Here is an 18,873-nt window from a genome sequence, read left to right on the forward strand (position 1 = left end):
TAATCCAGCAAAACACCCAGGCAACTAGTGGAATTTCCTCCTTTTCATTCAGCACTTTGCTCTTACAGAACTTGCAGACATGGACACACACACCTGTAGCCCTTCTGCCCTGTCTATTCCTCCCATCTTAAGAATTTTATCTTACTACTATGGGTTCAGAATTCCAGTTAATATTGTCAGCAAAGAGGCACAACCCACCATTATAAACAAAATGATTAGAAATATCCCTGGAACACTGATATTCAATCATGTTCAAAGCAGTCACAAACACATTGTTTTACCATTTGGAGATGACTGTGTCTCTCCCTGGTGAACCTGGCATTCATTAGTCATGCATGGTTATTCCCGGCAAAGAGCAAGTTCATTATAACTTAGCAAATTTCCATTTTACAGCAGGTGTGTTATTCTGAGACTTTTATAAATTGTTCATGTGAGGATAAGCCATATAATTTTACTTTATTTTTTTTCCTGTTCAATATAGTAGGGAGATACTGAGGGTACATATACCAGAAAGCTACAATCACCAGCTACCAGGATAAGATAACGATTTTCAGACAAACTAATGGGGTAGAAACGTGCAGTTTTGCATTTATGGCTTATGAATCTTGCTTTAGTAATCGCATGAGCCTAGCGGGTAACTTGTTTTTTGTTTTGCTTTGTTTTTTTCCATAACTCATTATGGAACCTTGGGAATAACAAATCTTTATTTCTGCCTTTCTGGATCTACAAAATGGGCTTAATACTGTAGGAGCTGAAGACAATGATTACATTGCCAGTGATTCCGTATATCACTTGGTCAGATACATGAGGCTTAGAACATGGAGATACAGTATTTTAGAAGGTGGGGAGAACTTAGGGCCAATTCATCCTTGGCTTGTTATTACCCATAATCTTTCCAGTATAATCTTTTTTTTTTCTTTGTTCTTTTTTGGTAGTGTCTGGTGCACTAAGAAGCTCAGAACGGACCTAACTCTAATGACAACACAAGAAACGATGGAATTTGCCTTATGTCCCTGCCGTTATTTTCCCTTCCTGACAATGTCATCTGCTTTCCTTTCTTTATAGTCTTAACCTTGTCTCACTGCATTTGTTTTCCAAAGACTTCAAATGCTCTCCTTTGAAATGGGTGAGATGTGAATAAATCTCTCACTCGGTATAATACAGAAATGACCTAGGCTAATTCGGGTTTGCTAAAAGACTTATAAGCAACAGAGCTATGAAAAAAATTGTGTTGAACCCTGCCAGGCTGTCATGGGCATAACTGCATTTTCCTTGGGCAGCATGATTGGCATTTAGGGTCCCATGACTGTGTACTGGGGGAAGGGGCTGCACAGTGCACTGTAGGATGTCTGGCAGCATCCCTGGCCTCCACCCACTCGATGCCTTATACCTCCCAGCTCCTGTTGTGACGACCAAAAATGTCTCCAGATATTCCAAATGTCCCTGGAGAACCACTGCTTTAGACACATCCCTCTGTCCCCTAGGCTGGGTGTGCAGGAATGCTCTATGAGCATCCCTTAACAGAAAGCAGAAAGGGTAGCATCTCAAGGTCATAGCCCGCCATACCAGTACCATTTTTTTGTTTGTTTGTTTTTTTAGCATTCACCACCATTCCTGGATATTCAAGTCCATGCACAGAAATATCAAACTGGCAATGGGGAGCGCATGGATTTGCATTTCCTTGCAGAGGAAAAAACAAAGACAAATGCTATTTTGGAAAATTCAACTAAAACGAGTCTTAATTCCAGTTCCATTGAACTTTTTAAGTTTGCATCGACTCCACACCTAATTTTCTCTTCCCAGCCAAAGGCTCATAAACCTTGAAGCTCAAGGTGTCTTAGGGAAGGGGGAGCAAGACCACGCCAGTGATTTTTATGTTTGAAAACCTCATGGCCCTCCATGGACAGATTCAAGGGGCCAATGTGATCCAACCTCCTTAATAACCAGATGTTTGCAATCATCAGAAATACATCTTTGACTGTAACCATTTCTCTGTTCTCCAGCATTCAGTCTCAAAGAGAATTTACATAACAACATGTGACATGTAGAATGCTTAAAGGCACCAACCATGACAGGACAAATTACACTCATTTTTCAATACTCTTTGCAAGGTGCTCGCTCCGCTGCAGGCGCGGGCCGCATGCGGGGCGTTCTGGTGGGGCAGTCAAGACCAGCATGCGCTCGCAAACAGGAGGGGCGGTGCAGGGAGGCCCGCCCCGGGAGGCAGCCCCACTTACCCGCCATAGGCAGGGATCGGGGGCGGGGGCGCCGCAGCCCGGAAGGTGTTGTACACGGTGCGCCCACGGCCTCGCAGGTGCGCCCCTCGGTAGGCGGCCGCGGCGGTGGCGGCTGGATACGGAAAGCCGGGCACTGCAGGGCGAGAGGAGAGACCAAGGCAAAGGCTTTGAGATGCACACCTACTATCGAGGGGACCTCCCATCCTGACCCTTCTCCCCGAGGGCTAAGGCTGGACACCTGCCCCCTCCCCCCACACACACTTCCGGAGCCAAGGGTATAAAGGCTGCAGCAGGGCAGGGCCCCAGGGCCAAGGTCTGAGTCAGAGAGGATGCGCTGGTTAAGAGGGTGGATCCAGTGCCCTAGAGAACATGCTAAATGAAGACCATTGACAAGGAATCCTTAAGAACAAGGTTGAAGCTCACTGTATACTTTTTTAAAAGGTGGATTGCAATATGTACTTGTAATCTGTCCGTCTATCCATCCATCGTTCCATCCATCCATCCATCCATCCATCCATCCATCCACCCACACACACACATACATACACACATGCACACACATATGGCTAGTGTGTAATATATATTTATATATGTGTCTGAGTACAAAATATACATGAAGGTATGTATCTATATCTGTGCATGTAAGTGAATATGCATGTACATTGTGTGCAAACACAATATATGTGTGTATGTGTATATGAATGTATATATATGCATACTTATATTTGTATGTATATAATTATATATACAAATACACAACATATATTTCAATGTGTTTATACTTGTCTCTGGGGCTGAACTGCATGAGTGTTAGTTGTCTGTTCATAGCTTTTCCTCACACCATTTTTAGTTATTTCTCACATTTTCCTTTATGTACATATATTGCTTGTTAAAAATTATTCATTGAAATACAGTGTTCCTACAGACATCTGTATGCATCGTAAGTATACATGCAACTCATTGTCCAAGAAAAGAGTCATTCCCAACATCCCATCAGCCCCCTAACCATTTATGCAGCTTATTCTTAAGAAGAGAGTATGGGCAGGGTTTTCTTCCCTGGGGGAAAATTCTCTGAGCAAGATAACTTGATGAGGAGTCAAGAGGGAAATTGTGCATGATGCTTGAGACCCCTGATAATTCTGTGCCCTCTGCCTGCGATGTCCTTCCTTCCTTCTGCCTCATGCAAATCCTAACCCAGGAGGCCTTCAGGAAACTGCTTCTGCCTTCCAGCTCCATTCCCTTCTCTGAATCCCCCCCCCCCTTCCTGAGTTCTCGGCATGCGGCCCATGCTGGTCCCATCCCATTAAACAGCAGGCAATGTTGCCCAAGCCCCAACACATGGCGAGAGTGCTTTTCTGGGAAAATGCACACGGGGAACCACCGTCCCAGGAGATCCATATTGAAAGTTCAGAAAGTCCTGCAGTGAGGGAAATGCTTTAACCAAGTTAATCCAGCATCCCCAAACTTCATTTTCCCAGGTACTCTTTATTTTGTGGGACACCCACCCTCTCAGGGGTATTGATTTTGGGAAGAAGAGCGTCAGTCACTTGTTACGTGTATCTTGCCTATTAGTCTGCAAGCTCCTTGGGGCCTCCCTCCATGCCCCATCATCTTTGCATCGCCTCCTGCCTCCCCAAGTCAACAACAGGAGCCCCTGACTTTATCCGCTGCGGGTTCTAAATCCAGGGCACTGGAATGAATGCATGGATGACTTCACTATAGGACCAGGTGAATGAAGTTGTGGGCTGTGGTCAGGCCAGATGATGGGCAGACCATCCCGGAAATCCTCTCTCCTGACCCCCTTTTCTCCTCTGATCTCGCTGACCTGACAAGAGCTTTGAGGATTTCCAGAGAGAGGAAGACAGGTGCGATGAACCGGGAGGAGGTGGGTTTCCTCCCCTTGCACAGCCCTCCCTCCCTGCCCCAGCTCCCTGGGTTTTTGCACAGGGTTTGTTAGGACGCGCCAGGCTGGGAAGGACACAAAGTCTCTCGTGGCCTGACGTAAACGCTAGGCAAGGCCTTGCAGCCAAGGAAGCTCGTTCACGTCCATGTTATTAACTCAACACACCCACACTTCACTCTTCCAGGAACTCTATTTTGTGAAACACCAAACCGCTCACAGGGTGTTGTATTTCATGTGCTATAGTGGTCTCCACCCTGCTTCCAAACCACCAAGAGCGCCTTTCCCCTGCCTACCACCACATCCAGGAGCAGAAACCCTCCGCCCATCTCGGACAGTGTGCTTGTGGCTGCGGGTGGCAGGGACGGGGAGAGGAGAGGACTTCCCACGGCAGTCACTCCCAGTTCTGTACCACCCGGTGGAACCGCCCAGACTGGACTCTGACCCTGGAACCTGAGGTGGACACTGGCTGTCATTTGGAGTTCCCCACGTGCTCCGCAGTGGTGAGCAGCCGGCCTGTGTCACACCTTCGTCCAGACCGGTCTCTCCCGAGAAGGGTAAAAGGCTGGGATCAGTGCACGGAGCCAGGATGATTTCATCTTCCTATTTCTGTCTGATGAGACCACACCTGCTTTTTTATTTGTAACCTGCTTTTTGTTGCTAAAAACAAATCGTGCAGCTGTACTTAACTCTCTGCCTGCCAGCCCCTAGCACCCACGTTTCCTGGCTCCGGTTGGAAACAGTTGTGTCTGACACTGCAGAGAGGTGTCCGTCTTAATGGGGAAAGCAGTACATCCCACGACCACAACAGCCCAGAGCTCATGGGATATGAGATGTTCGCTTCAGGACCGGGGAGACCATGAGGGAGCACGGCTTTGACTCCAACTCCCACCTTGCCACAGTTCAGACATTAAGTTTTCATAGGAACGCCCTGGATTTTGAAATAAAGAAAATGAAAAATTCACAATCTGGCAGAGCAGCTGGCTGCCTGTGTGAGAAAACACGGTAATTATGCTGACCCATTCATTATCGCCGGCTACCGAGCAGAGCGAGCGAGACAAGATCCTTCTCAGTGACAAGCAGGTTCTGCAGTCGTTCTTGGAGGATGTAGATGTTGGGAGATAACACGGAACAGAAGCTGGGCAGCCGAGTGAGCGGCGCACAAGCTGCTGAAGGTGCGGAGCCAGTGTCCCACTTGGACCCCGCTGGCTACAGAGAGAAAATGTCCTTCCCAGTGACTGCAGGATAAGGCACTTACGGGTTTTATTACAAGGTTTTTTTGGGCTTCTCTACACAGGGCAGGTTTGAGAGGTTCTGATTTTGTTAAAGGGACACAGGGAGGACTTCACAGTGACAGCCAGTGTAAATATTGCCTTCCTGGGAGGCCAATTCCCCTTAGGAAAAATAAGGGGGTTCCCTAGTTTGTGCATTGGACCAGACGCTTCAAGGAGAAAGTATGAGTCTCCCAGATGCATGGTTTGCTCAGCTCTCTCTTTCCTGCTGCCCGTCTAGGGCTGGCTAAGGGGTCTCTTGGTCTCTAGTTAGTCATCATGACTAATGAGCATGTCCTTCCTCTTTCTTCCTTCTTATCCTCAATCCACCCTTCCCCGCTCTTTCCTTCCCTTTCCATTCCTTACTTCCTCCCTCCCTCTCTTCCTCTGTTTATTTTTTAATCTGCTTCTGGACAAGGCTGCCACGAACCTCCCCTAGTGTACAGTAAGTCCTCACTTGACATCGTCAATAGGTTCTGCGGCTTGAAGCGAAATGCCATACAGTCTAACAAAACCAAGGTTAGCACAGGCTCATTGATGCAGGCACGATTTCAGTTCCTTCCACTCCTCGTCATTATAACAGAGCAATGCTGTCCTGGGCCTGCTGTACTAGCAATCAGGTAGCCTGGATCCCAGAGCCGAAGGATGCCCACTATTGCTGGAGTGCATGCAGGCTCTGCGCGGGCGGTCATCTCTTCCGCTCTGCTCTCTGATTGACAAGCTGGCTTGGCCCGGAGCAGCACTGGGTCCTTCACATCCCCCTGGACCTCTGTTGGAGGTCAACCAATGTCAGTCTCCCTCTTTCTGGGGAAGTAGAGGCTCTGCCTCTTTACCTTCCATCTTTCATAACGCTGTCTTCTATACAAAATGGCCTGCCCAGGTTTTGCTGAACAAACAGCATGCAAATGACATGATCAGATCTGAATCGTGACCCTCATAAAAATAATTTCTGCATCCATACTTTTAGGTGGTGTACTGACCCAGAAATAGCAACCAGACTTGGAATATCTTTGATGCTGATTAAAAAAAAGGGGGAGGGGAGACAAGTTGGATACTTGTATTGGACTTGGTATTATTACAAACCCTCAACTCATTTAAGTTCACTTTTATTGCTGCACAGTGTCAGGATTGGAAGATCGGTCTCCTGTTCTGGGGAAAAGCAGGGCTCACACTTTTCCCCCCAGCAGGCGATACCTATTAAACGTTCCATCCTTCAGATAGCCCCGGACAAGGCGTTCTGGCAGCCCAGCCAATCACAGTCTCTGAATGCAATAAATGTGTGCAACGAGGAACCACAAAAAGTAACAATATTTATAATCCTTAACTTGTCTGATTTGTAGCTGTGCCTTTTATGTGTTTCCTATCTCCATTAGAGGATGCTCCCCAATGGCCACTCTCTCCTTTTGCCACTAAGACAAATAGTAATTTCAAGGACAAAAACCCACAACGGTTTATCAAGCTTTCTTTAGACCTAACGTAGGATGGAAGTACTTTTTTATTCACTTGCCCACCAGGTATGCTGGCTTATAGATGCTGGGGTATGGTTAACTGCCAAGTTGAAGCAATTACTTGAATAAATGATTCAGATACAGATTAAACAAAACCAAAATGGCTTTGTCCTCGGACCATCTAGAAAGAGCCATCTCACTGTGCACCTACTTGGTGGCATGGCTCTTATCTTTTGTTGAGTGAAAGTTATCATGTCATCGACCAATGCCCCAGTTCTGGAGTTTGGATCCAGTAGTGAGCAATAAATGTGTAATAAATCCAATGCCAAATGGAAACGCACGGTGTCCTCTCCATTTCTGGAAAGGAGCAAATCGCTGTTAATAAAAGTCATAAACCTGTCACCCCGTCCAATGTTTGTAAACATAAATGAAAGAGCAATGTTAGAAAGAAAAGGCACCAAATTAGAGGCGTTTCTGAACCCCACATGCTAGCGTTTGATTTTTTTTTTTCCTAATTGGACTTCAAGTTAATGAACATGCAAACAGGCCATCAATGGGAAACAATGGAAAGTATTCAAGCTGCTTTGTGGATACAGTATAAATCCTTAGTTCTTGGCAGGAGCAAAGAGAGGCAAGGGAGGGGAAAAGAACAACAAAAAACATAGGTTCGTTATTCTGGAAAGGTTCCTTCTGAAACCTTATCCAGCATGAATCAAAGTGAAAAATCTGGTATCACTGCAACAAAAATTGGATTTAGCTCATAAGCTAAAAATGAGTTTCTCTTAAAGAAAACGGGGCAAGAGCTTTTGGGAGCAAATGCCAATTGAGCATCTTGTTGACACAGCGACAGTCTCAGCCCACCCACTCCAACCTTCAGCTCGATTTATACCCAGAGCCCATTTCGGGGGAGGCGAGTGGAATGGTTCTTTCTATACCTTGGAACTCAATGAAACAGAAACTTTAGGGATGTAACCAGAAGCATGCTGTGACATCCAGGAGAATCAACGTTTTTAAATGGAAGATGTGTGGGTGTATCAACCAGCCAAATGAGCCATTTACCAGAGGATCAGCTGCTTCCTGTCTGTCTCCCCATCGGAGACAAAGCCGCCACCTCCGACCTTGCCGCAGCCCTGCGTTCAATGTATTTACTTTGACAAACGCACGCCCCCCCCCCCCAACCCCCATCTCTTTTACAACGTGGTGCTTACCTTCGAAAATAAACACAAATGAGATCATCTCACCAGCCCAGGAATCCCAAGAGAAGAAACACAAAACTAGTGGAAAATACTTGAGGGTTATAAACTGCATATTAAAGTTTTAGAGCTCTGGGAGAGATGGCAGAGAAGCAGATGTAAACGCCCACAGGGGGGCAGATTCTGCATCAAAGCCATAAAAGTATACAACCGCTTTAATGGGCAATTATTCTTTGCATTTGTGTGCTGGTGTGAATTTGCATGAGGATGCCAGATGCCCTGGAAAAGGTGTGCCATCCGAATGGAGGAGGGGGATCTCTTTTTGTCTCGCTCTTCCTCTCCCCTCCCCCATTGTGCCACCTCCTCCCCTCCCCTCTTCGAATGTTTCAAGACCCAGAGACGTTCATGCTAATTGGGGGTTGACTTGGTCTGTGGGTCGTTTATGGTGGGAAATATCCACTCACATAATTCTGGGGGTTCAGACGTGTTTTCCCCAGCAGGCTCCCGGTTCTGCGGGAGTCCCCTTGGGGGGTCTCCCTTTCCAGGTGCTGGACCATCACATACCCGGGCGGAAAAAACAGCCAGCTAGGGCTGGATTTCAGAGGCAAAGCACTGTGAGAGAAACATCACAATGGAGAGCCAAAGAAACGACGTTTTCACAAATGGCAAAAATGTTGGCTTAAAACAGACCTCAAATAAAGGTACATCCAATGGGTTTATGACACAGAATATCTACTCAATGAGGCAGCTAAGTTTAAATGGCATTACATGGAAAATGGAATAGAGGGGGCATATTTAGTTCTAGGTCAAAGTAAAAATGGAAAGGCGTTCACTTTTAACAAATATTCAGTCATTTCAAGGCTTGGAGGAGGAACAAAGGAAGAGTTCCATCCATTCAGTCCTTCACCAAAAAAAGACTGAAAAAGCCACTTCATTTGTTAGAATCTCCGGTTCTTACATTCACATATTTTTATCCCCGAAACACCCATTTGGGATCGGCTCTGGTTTCATTGGAAAACACATGTTGATATTAACTACTGCTGTTTAGAAGCGAATACATCTACGTTTTGGGCAAACACTTTCTTATAGGACACCCTCATTTGAAATGCATTGAATAGGAAAACAAAAATTTCTAATTAATGTACAAGTCTAATCACCATTCTCCACATGGAAGAGTAATTTTTCACTGTTCATTTGCTCGGTTTAATCTCAAAACCTCCACGACGGGAACGCGATGTCCTATAAATCTCCACTCATTTGTTTCTATAATATCCATATTCCATTGAACTGCAGCTGCTTGTTGCTCCAGTCTATTACAACTTGCAAAAGTGTCGATAAAAATATTATGAAAGGCAAGATGTGTTTCTTCCTGGCTGCGTGTGCCATTTATTTGGGGAAAGACAATAAATGACTCGTGGATTGTTCCCCGGCCTGCTGCTTGGTGGGTGATTAGTGATTAATTACCTGGCAGCAAATTGACATGGCACGAGGAAATTGACACAGCCCTGATTAATTAACTTTTTATGGGCGGTAGTTACTCACAAAACATTGCGCACCGTAATTGAATCCCTCTGCAGAACGTTCTGGTACAAAAGTTTTTGTCAAATCCAAATTAGCCAGAAGTTTCTAGGCGGTTAGGGGTCTGATTAGGATGTGTGGAAGGGTTTGGCAAGGATTTGAACTTGGAGAGAAATGCATGTGTCTTGAAGGGAAAAAAAGATGGTGACACTGTACTGGTCCGATTGCCCAAGCTGAAGTGGTTGACCGAAATCTTTACCGTCTGAAGCTAAAAGGCCTCAGTTCCTCCCAGCCTCTGGCTGTTGCCTCTTCATTATACATACATCTGTTGGGATGTCCTGAGGACTTTATTTTGGTCAATACAGTGTCCACAGCACCTAGAGGGTTCCCTGGCCCGAGCTAATCCCTCACATGTGTATGGATTATCCTGCCAGATAAACTTGGGTGCCAGAGTAGTGGTCCAGTTACAGGAAAGTGGGTGATGCTCCTTGAACCTGTAGGACTTGCTAAGATGTTGCTTCTGAAGGAAGTATATGCAAAGAGAACCTGGTTTAGCAAGAACATTAGTGATAAGAGACTCTGGACCTTACTTTGTCTAAAAGTCCAGGCAGTGATAATGAATCACCCCAGCCAAGCCGGGAGTGCAGCTGGTAAAATTCCAGCTTCCTGGGTTCTGTTACCAGCGCAGGAGATTCAACTGTGTGATGCAACAGCTACGTGGACTCACACTGGCTGACCTCCCGATCCGCTAGGGCGCTCACTGACTTTTCACAAAACCATGGGAACCAGGTTATTAGGACTATCTTTACTTTTCTGGGAGGAACAGGAGATACAGGGCAGCTCAGAATCTCACCCAATTATCTCAGCTCCGGCATCTGAGCACTAGAGAGACTATCATCATATCTATTACCCAACGAGGCAACTAGCACTCAGACATCCCATGTCAGCTTTGGGCAAGACTTTCTCCATTTTCCTTCTTTCCCATTGCTGGTACAAGCTGCTATATCATTTCCCTATAGCCTTACACATCCACAAACCAGCCCCAATTCATCATGGGCAGAGTTAATTTGCAGAGGAATCTTTTGACCAGTCTCTCTGAGACCTCAATAGGCTCCTTGTTGGGGGCAGGGAGTAGAAATGGAGGAGGGGACAGGTGCCATTTGTTACGTTCTATACTTATGGTCTGAGATGTCAAGACACCTGGAAAGGCTTTGTTCCTTGTCCACTGATTGGATACAGGCCACGGAGGTCACTACCGATTTATGTTCCCAGTAAGAGTCCAAGGAAGGCTGTTTCCCTTCTCTGCCGGGGCTTATCTCCACATCTGGATATGAGCCGGGGGGTCGTATACAATCCCAAAATGTTGGGGAAATGGTCTCTCCCAGCAATGGGGACCTGGATTACACTAGTATGCTGTTACACACACAAACCTAACTACTCGCAGAGTAATGAGCTCCTTATGACCAAATTCCACGAGAAGTTTTTCTCCAAGATTTGGAAGATTTGAGCAAGAAATTTTCATCATATTTGGGAATGTTGCACTTTTTTCCCAAATATAATTGATTTAATCGTGTTATCAGTTATCACTTGACTCACAACTTGGTTAGAAAGAAATCTCTTCCTTAGAAATAAATGAGTCAGCTACCAAATAACAATAACAATAATAATAACAATGCAATGAACACATGGGGATTTGCTCTGAGTAATGATTTTTGTGTTATCAAAGCAGAAATGTTTCCTAATCTCAAAACAAATTCCGAACGCTGCAGCAAAACCCACGCCCAACGCTCATGCACGGATATTCCTTCATCATTCAGGTCTTTGCAACTTTGAATGAGGACAGAAGTCTTGGTTTGTAACTAAATGCCACACTTTTTCGGCTTCCCTCCTGAAGTGGGCTATTGTCTCTTTTCTCCCAGGTTACAAATGGTCAGATTAATCCAACAGAAACATGTTGGCTGCTATGGTGGCTGAATGCGTGGTGACAGACTTGTACTGAGCACAAGACATATTTGTGATCTGTCTACGCACAGGTATTGACAATACCCCCCGGGGCAGGATTTTTGTAACATTTCATTCAGCCAAATGAGAATGAATCTCAGTCTTGGAGTGTTTTAACTTGGCAGGTCCACAGAAGGCATCGTAGAGTTGCTTTCTGTCGTTTGCTGGGATGTTGAAGACAAAACTGTGAGATGCTGAGGTCTATTTTAATTTGGATGTGAGATGCCGAGGTCTATATTAATTTGCCATAATCTACTTTTTTGACAAACCCTGCACTGGTGTCATTTTAGGTTTTTCCAGGCAGCCATGGGAAAAAAGCAAATAATTTATATAAATAATTACTTTATCGAGTGCATATACCCAGTAAAGGTTCAATTGCTAAATCATTCATGATCTAGCTAACAGCTGTCTGAAACAGCAAGCTCGGTGAATTGCCTCTCTAGGTAGGAAACAGGGCAAGTGAGATAAATTAGCTTCCTTATGCTAGGCTGAATTTCCCGTGCTTCTCCAGGGTTGCTACAGCTCCTGACCCCGGGGCCCTCAGAGGGCACTGGTGGTGGCTCACGGGATGGGGGCATGGTGCCAAGCCATCGTTCATTTTACTTCCAGACGTCACTGTGGGTATAGCTGGTTGGGCGGTGTTGAGGCCATTTGATTTTCAGAGTTAGCTTCTAGACTTGAAAGACTGAGTCCTGATCCTTTGAGTGAGCAAACCATCTGGACCTGCCTGGTGTCAGAACTGGACCCCTCCCCAACCCCATTTAGGACAGACTGAGGGAGAACCATGCAGAAATGATCCCGTTGTGCAGTCACTAGATCAATATTAACCTTCCAAACCAGCTTCTTGGGTGAACTTTCAAAAGTCCTGCAGAATACGGCCTCTAAGAAAGAAAGGTGACGATCAGCCATTTGTTTGAGGAGCTACAATGCCTCAAACAGCCTAAAAGGCTTGTTACACAATGATCTTATTTAATGCTCACAGGTGAGTAGGTATTTATGAATACATTCCCAGCAAAGACATTAGGCCAAGGTCACACCGCTAGTGTCACCAGGACAATTTAGGTCCAACTGTGCCTGAATCCAGTTCTTCTCACTAAATCATGTTGATGCTCAAAGAGAGCTTAGCAAAACCAATACTAGGGATTACAAATGATCTTTGGCTGAGTAATGTTCCACTGTATGTATATACCACATCTTCTTTATCTAGATGTATATTTAGATTGCTTCTTTATCTTGGCTATGCAATGGAATGTTATTCAGCCATAAAAAAGAATGAAATCTTACCATTTCCTACAACAAGGATGGACCTATAGGATATTGTACTAAATGAAATAAGTCAGACAAAGAAAGACAAAGACCATCTGATTTCACTTACATGTGGATTCTGAAAAAATAAATAAAAAATAAACAAAACAGAAATGGACTCATAGATACAGAGAACAAACTGATGGTTGCCAGATGGGAGAAGGTTTGGAGGCTGGTGGAAAAGGTGAAGGGATTAAGATGTGTAAATTGCTAGTTATAAAAACAGTCATGAGGATGTAGAGTCAAGCATAGGGAATATAGTCAATAGTATTGTAATAACTATGCATGGTGTCAGGTGGCTACTAGACTTATGGGGGGAAGCACTCCGTAAGTTATATAAATGTCTAACCACGACGCTGTACAACTGAAACTAATATACTATTGAATGTCAACTGTAATTGGAAAACAATTTTAATTAAAAAAATGATCTTTGGGAAATGTTTCTAACTGTAGCATTTACCAAGGATGGGGATAATATATATCCTTGGGCAACTGTGTCCATTGAGATGGTTCTCGTGTATTTGTTTGTTTTTCCATTAAGAGCGATTAGATATCAGCAATCCACACTACATGCCAACATATCCCAAGGAGGTAGATCTCAAAGGCATGGTGTGTCATCTGGTCCTGAAAACTACATTTCCTTCACATCCCCCACCAGCTCTCCAGTCTAACGAAATAGCTCTGTGCATGACAGTAGGTTTTATGTAAGTGAAATCATGACTTTAACAAATGATGGTTTAGAAGTTCTTAGTGAAGCAAGTATTGAAATTATTGTGTTTAAACGAACTATATCAGGCTCTTTTCCCCCCAATGGGGTCAGGCTCAGCTTTTTATGTATTTTTGCACTGTGCAGGGAGATCCACTTTGAGGAGAAACAAGGCAACGGGAGGAGGGGGCCACCTCTGCAGTTGGACACATTTCTAGGTAAGAAGCACCAAGAATCGCCACCTCAGTACTCGAATTATAGGAGTATTATTCGATGTTCTTGCTCTCCTCCTAACATTCTCAATCCCAGCTCCACAGACAAGGAGAAGCCAGGGCTCTATTTGCAAAGCCAGGTCCCCTAGGAATGCACACCTGCACCATGATATCAAGCTGCTCTCTCCCTTTATATTCCAGGAATCCACAGGATCTTATTTTTGGCCCCTGCCAATGTCATATTCAGAGCTCTCAGAATAGTAAGCCTTTTCTATTTTAAATCCACATTAGTTGGAGAAAGCAAATGAAGAGCAGGTGAGTGCATAGAAAATTAACTCTTCGAATAAGCTTCTCAACACATTGCAGGATTTCCCTCTCATCTCTGCCAGGGGCCAGTGGAAGGTGGGCATGGTGGAGTTAAATGTGGGAGCTACACCGGGCAGTCTGCTGATCCTCTTAAGAAAACGTGAGCCTCAAAAAGTGCTTTCTGTCAGTGTGATCACAGGATTCGGGGTTTCCAGGGAATTCCCCCAGAACAACTGCCTCGCTGCCTTTCGGAAACATCTCATCTCAGTCTTGTTCTCTGGCTGTGCACACACCGGAATCCCAGGACAACGTAGTTTATTGTTTTAATATCTGTCTGACATAAAGCAAACCATCCCCTGGTGATTCCTTATCTGTCGTATGCATTTCTGTGGAAGAAATATCAAGACAAATAAGATGTTTGGGGGCACACCAAGGGATGGTAGGTTTTGCAATCGGCGTTTTTTTTTTTTTTTTGTAGCAGGGAGACCCCCCGTCTGAAAAAGACGAAAGCCACCGTTCTGCATTAAGATTAATAACCAAAGCCCTGGGAAGGCTAGACAGCAGCTGCCTGAAATGTGGCTTCATTGCAGATTCTTCCCTTTAAACAATTATGGGTGGATGGCGTTTTACTAGTGACACCCCCCCCCCCCCCCCCGCCGCCGCTGAAGTGTATTTTTTGTAAAGGACAAAACAGTCATCAAAGAGTGGTCTAGGGTTATGATGACTCAGCTGAAGTAACCACAGACATCGGTGAAGGAGTTAACCCAGTTGGGTTGGAAATGGTGGGGATTTAAAATACAAATGAACCTCTTCAGAAAACCGGTGTCCCGGTGGAATTACTAGTGAAACAAACAAACAAACACAAAAACCTCTTAAAAGTAATCTCTTAAAGAATGAGAGATGTGCTGGGCTGTGGGTAAGCAGGACAGATGGAGAAAGCAAAGAGATGGTGCTTGGGTGATGGAGGAGAATGGTTTCTGGAGTTCTTCCATCAGTAGTGTTTGCTGGACAACTGTGTCCAACCATGGACAGCTCCTCAATCGCTCAGGCATCGGGTGCTTTAATCGAGGTGACAGGCAGAGTAGGGCACATTGTAGGTGTCTCAAAATCTCCTCTTCCATGAATTTAAGGAGGGGACAAGGACCTCAGAAGCTAAGTATGTATGTATCTCTAGTGTGGAATGATGGTGAGAGCAGAGATATTTAGTTCACCTACCAAGGTGTAACAGTGGGTAACTCTTCTATTGGGAATCCCCTCCCAAATATCCCTATGAGTAATGTGTTTGCGATCTTGGCCTTACAGAGCTGTGTTATCTATCTTGTCTAGAGGAATGTAGGGACTATAGAAGTCAACTTGTGGATGTCATGTTCACGCAGTATTCCCAGAGCACAGAATGGTACCTGGCATATAGAGAGGACTTGGTAAAGATGGGCTGAATGAAGTCATGCATTTTCAACCCCTTCCTCCATCCAAGGACTGATAAGATGAGTAAGGAGGAAGGGATGATTTCAGAGAAGGTGACACAGGGCACCTCAGCATGTTGTCACTGTAATGCTGAGTCATGACTCGGGAAAAATGAGGCACTGTCTCCTTCCTGATTAGAAGGATCCGTCTGCAGGGTCTTGCAGAGCCAGCATTGTTGGGAAGTGTGTGGGAGGAGACAGAAGGGGCCTGGGTGGAGAAGGCAGGATTCTGGGTAAGCTAAGAGCATCTCACTGTTTACCCCAGGAAAACTGGGGCCAGTAGCAGAGGAGGCCAATAGCACCAAAATAAAGTCTCCAAATCCAGATTTGTTTGTTTCTTTGTTGGGAGAGCAAAACTACATCACCCCGTTGTATCTAGACTGAATTTATGTTTCTATCCTATTTAATATGTCGCAAGGGAGGGTGTTTTCTTACATGCCCACCTTACATTATTTGTTTTGAAATGTGATAAAATAATACCAGAAGTACAGGAGCGTGCACATTGAAAAGAAGTCTCTTTTTAATCTCCACCCCCAGGTAGCCAGCTGCCCAGTGTCCTGCCCTTTTAAGTTATGGCCTGACAAAGGGGTTGGTAACCTATGGGCCAAATCTGGTCTAAAGACTGTTTTGTAAATAAAGTTTTATTGGATACACAGCTACACCTATTCATTGATGCATTATCTATGGCTACTTTCAAGCTGTAAGGACAGAGCTGAGTAGTTGCAATAGGGGCCAGATGGCCGGGAATATTTACTCTGCGGCCTTCGCAAGAACAATTTTGCCAACCCCAGGCCAGGCAGAGCAGACGGGGGAATGGCCTCTCCAGGAATCCTGTGGGGAAGGACAAGTTTGGCCTGGACAGCTGCCTCGGGTTCCACCTGACCACTCCCCTCAGAGTGTGTTTGCGCCCACCGGTGTGTAACTTTAGTGACCAGTAAAACTGGAAGGCTTGACATTCTGTTAGGCTGGCTGCAAAGGTTCAAAGTTGACCTGGCTGAGTGATACTGGACAAGTTCCTTAATCCCTCTGACCTTAATTGTTTTTCTTTATTGATTTTAGATAGAGTGGAAGGGAGAGAGAGATAGAGACATCGATGAGCAAGAACATCGATTGGCCGCCTCCTGCATGACCCCTCTGGGGATCGGGCCCACAACCTGGGCATGTGCCCTGACTGGGCATTGAACCGGTGACCTCTTGGTGCATGGGTTGACACCTAACCACTGAGCTACACCAGCCGGGCTGACCTTAAATTTTTGCATGTAAAGGGGGGCATAATAATTATACCTATTTCATAGTTTTCTTGTAAGGAATAAGTGAGAAAGTTCACATGAATGGCTAGCAGAATGCTCAACATCTAGTAAGTTCTCATTAATCACTTAATAATAATAATAATAATAAAAATATTATTATTATATCAGGGCCAGAACTAGGGTAAGACCAGTTAAGCACTAACTTTGAGTGCAAAATTTAAATGAGGGACCACCAAAAAGTTAAATAAATAGCTAAAACCAAGTAATCAGGACAAATCATAGTTCAATGCAATTTTTTTAATTAAAAAATTATTGTAAACATTTTATGATAAACAGACTATCGAAACTTAAATATAAAGTCCTGGCTGGTGTGGCTCAGTTGGTTGGGCATTGTCCCATGCACCAAAAGATTTCAGGTTTGATTCCTGGTCAAGGCACATGCTTGGGTTTCTGAGTTTCAGACTTGATCCCTGGTACAGGGTTGCAGGAGGCAGCCAATCGATGCTCTGCTCTCACATTGATGTTTCTTTTCTTCTCTCCCTCTCCCTTCCTCTCTCCCTCTCCCTTCCTCTCTCCCTCTCCCTTCCTCTCTCTCTCTAAAAAAATAAAAATAAAAAAATCAATAAAAATATTTTAAAAAATTAAAGAGGTGCTGAACAGAAGAAAAATTAATGATAATCATCCAGTCTGTAGGACAAATTTTGATATTTGTTCAATGGATTTTTTTTCTATTAAAGTTCAATATTTTGAAATATCGTGTTAGCATAGTATTTATCGTGATGACCGAGCTTCCTGGTGCCTCTGTAAATCTTGTCTCCAGCGAATGCCTCACTTCCCTCCCCCTAGTCCCAGCACAGATTCTTCTTCTGAGCAATCCCTCCAGACGATTAGAAAAAGCTTCTGGGAGGCAGCCACAAGGCTCTGAGTTACTGGAAAGAGGAAGAGAACAGGGATTTTTTTTTTTTTAAACCAGTGTATCAGTAACTCAGTGCCCTGTCTGTGCACTTTCTATTAACTGAACTCAGTCTACTGACATTTTCTGTATCGGGCAGAAGAAAGAGGAAGCCATAAATTAATTGAGGCCATTGCTTTAATTACAGAAACCAATGGAAGTTCTATCCATTACCTAAATGTAGAACAGCGCAGGCCTGATTTATGTATGTTTCTGCCACTTAAATCATTGTTTTATGCATTCCACACAATTACTTCCATAAAATCTGCAATCAATATATCAATTAAAACTATGCCACTACCGCTTGCCCTTGAGTTTCATAAAAGTGAATAGAGGAGATGATTTTGCATTTTGTTAACATTTAGGTTTCCTGAGCATTTGTCTGTGATAGATATTTTCCCCCCAAGTTGTCAGGGGTAAAAATTTAGAGGGAATTAACAGTCATCTTCCTTTCATTTTAGGAATTTTTCTCGTATGGATTGGAAGCTGTGGCTTCTAGGTAACTATGTAAAAATACGCTTGTTTGCATTGATAAGCGTATAATAGAACCATATAGAAATTGCTGCTGAAAAATGCTTTCTTTCTGAGCCCTTGACAAATAAAAGTGGCTCGTCTGCGTCAAGGTGCTTCTATGGATGAATTGTGCTCACTCCCTGACCCCTAAACTCATATATTTATGCCAAAGTCCCAATATGATAGTACTTAGGAATGGGAAGTAAGTAGGCTTGGATGGAGCCCCCATGAAAAGGTTAGTGCCTTCAGCGTGACAATGCAGTGAGGAGGTCGTCATCTATGAGCCAGGAAGAGTGATCCCCCCAGAACAGACCTCGCTGGCACCCTGGTGTCAATAACAAAAGAAGAGACAGATATATTTGCTTACATAATTAAAACTATATGCTGGAATGTAAGCAAATGATCAAAAGAAGACAGAGGTTGGCAACATCTATTCTCAGGTTCTTCTCCCTGATGAATAGCGATCTCTCGGTGTGAATTAAAAACAAAAGGAGAAAACTCATAAGAGAAATGGGCAAATGCATATTGAAAATTCACAAGAGGTAACATCCTGGCAACACTCAAATGTGTGAAGGCTGATGCTGTTCCCTAGGAGAAA

The 18,873-nt window shown here is 44.4% G+C and overlaps 1 protein-coding gene across 7 annotated transcripts in view; it reads right to left on the bottom strand.

Annotated features, from left to right (window-relative positions):
- The window catches only part of RBFOX1 (RNA binding fox-1 homolog 1), a 1,464,646-nt gene that overhangs the window by 58,600 nt on the left and 1,387,173 nt on the right, over positions 1-18,873 (bottom strand). For all 7 annotated transcript variants that reach the window (XM_036278888.1, XM_036278885.1, XM_036278887.1 and 4 more), the window contains one exon: positions 2,238-2,370. In XM_036278888.1, coding sequence (XP_036134781.1) covers positions 2,238-2,370 — 133 coding nt within the window. The remainder of the gene's footprint in view (positions 1-2,237; positions 2,371-18,873) is intronic.

Source organism: Molossus molossus, unplaced genomic scaffold (assembly GCF_014108415.1).
Source record: "Molossus molossus isolate mMolMol1 unplaced genomic scaffold, mMolMol1.p scaffold_m16_p_3, whole genome shotgun sequence".
In the NCBI taxonomy this organism is placed as follows: domain Eukaryota; kingdom Metazoa; phylum Chordata; class Mammalia; order Chiroptera; family Molossidae; genus Molossus; species Molossus molossus.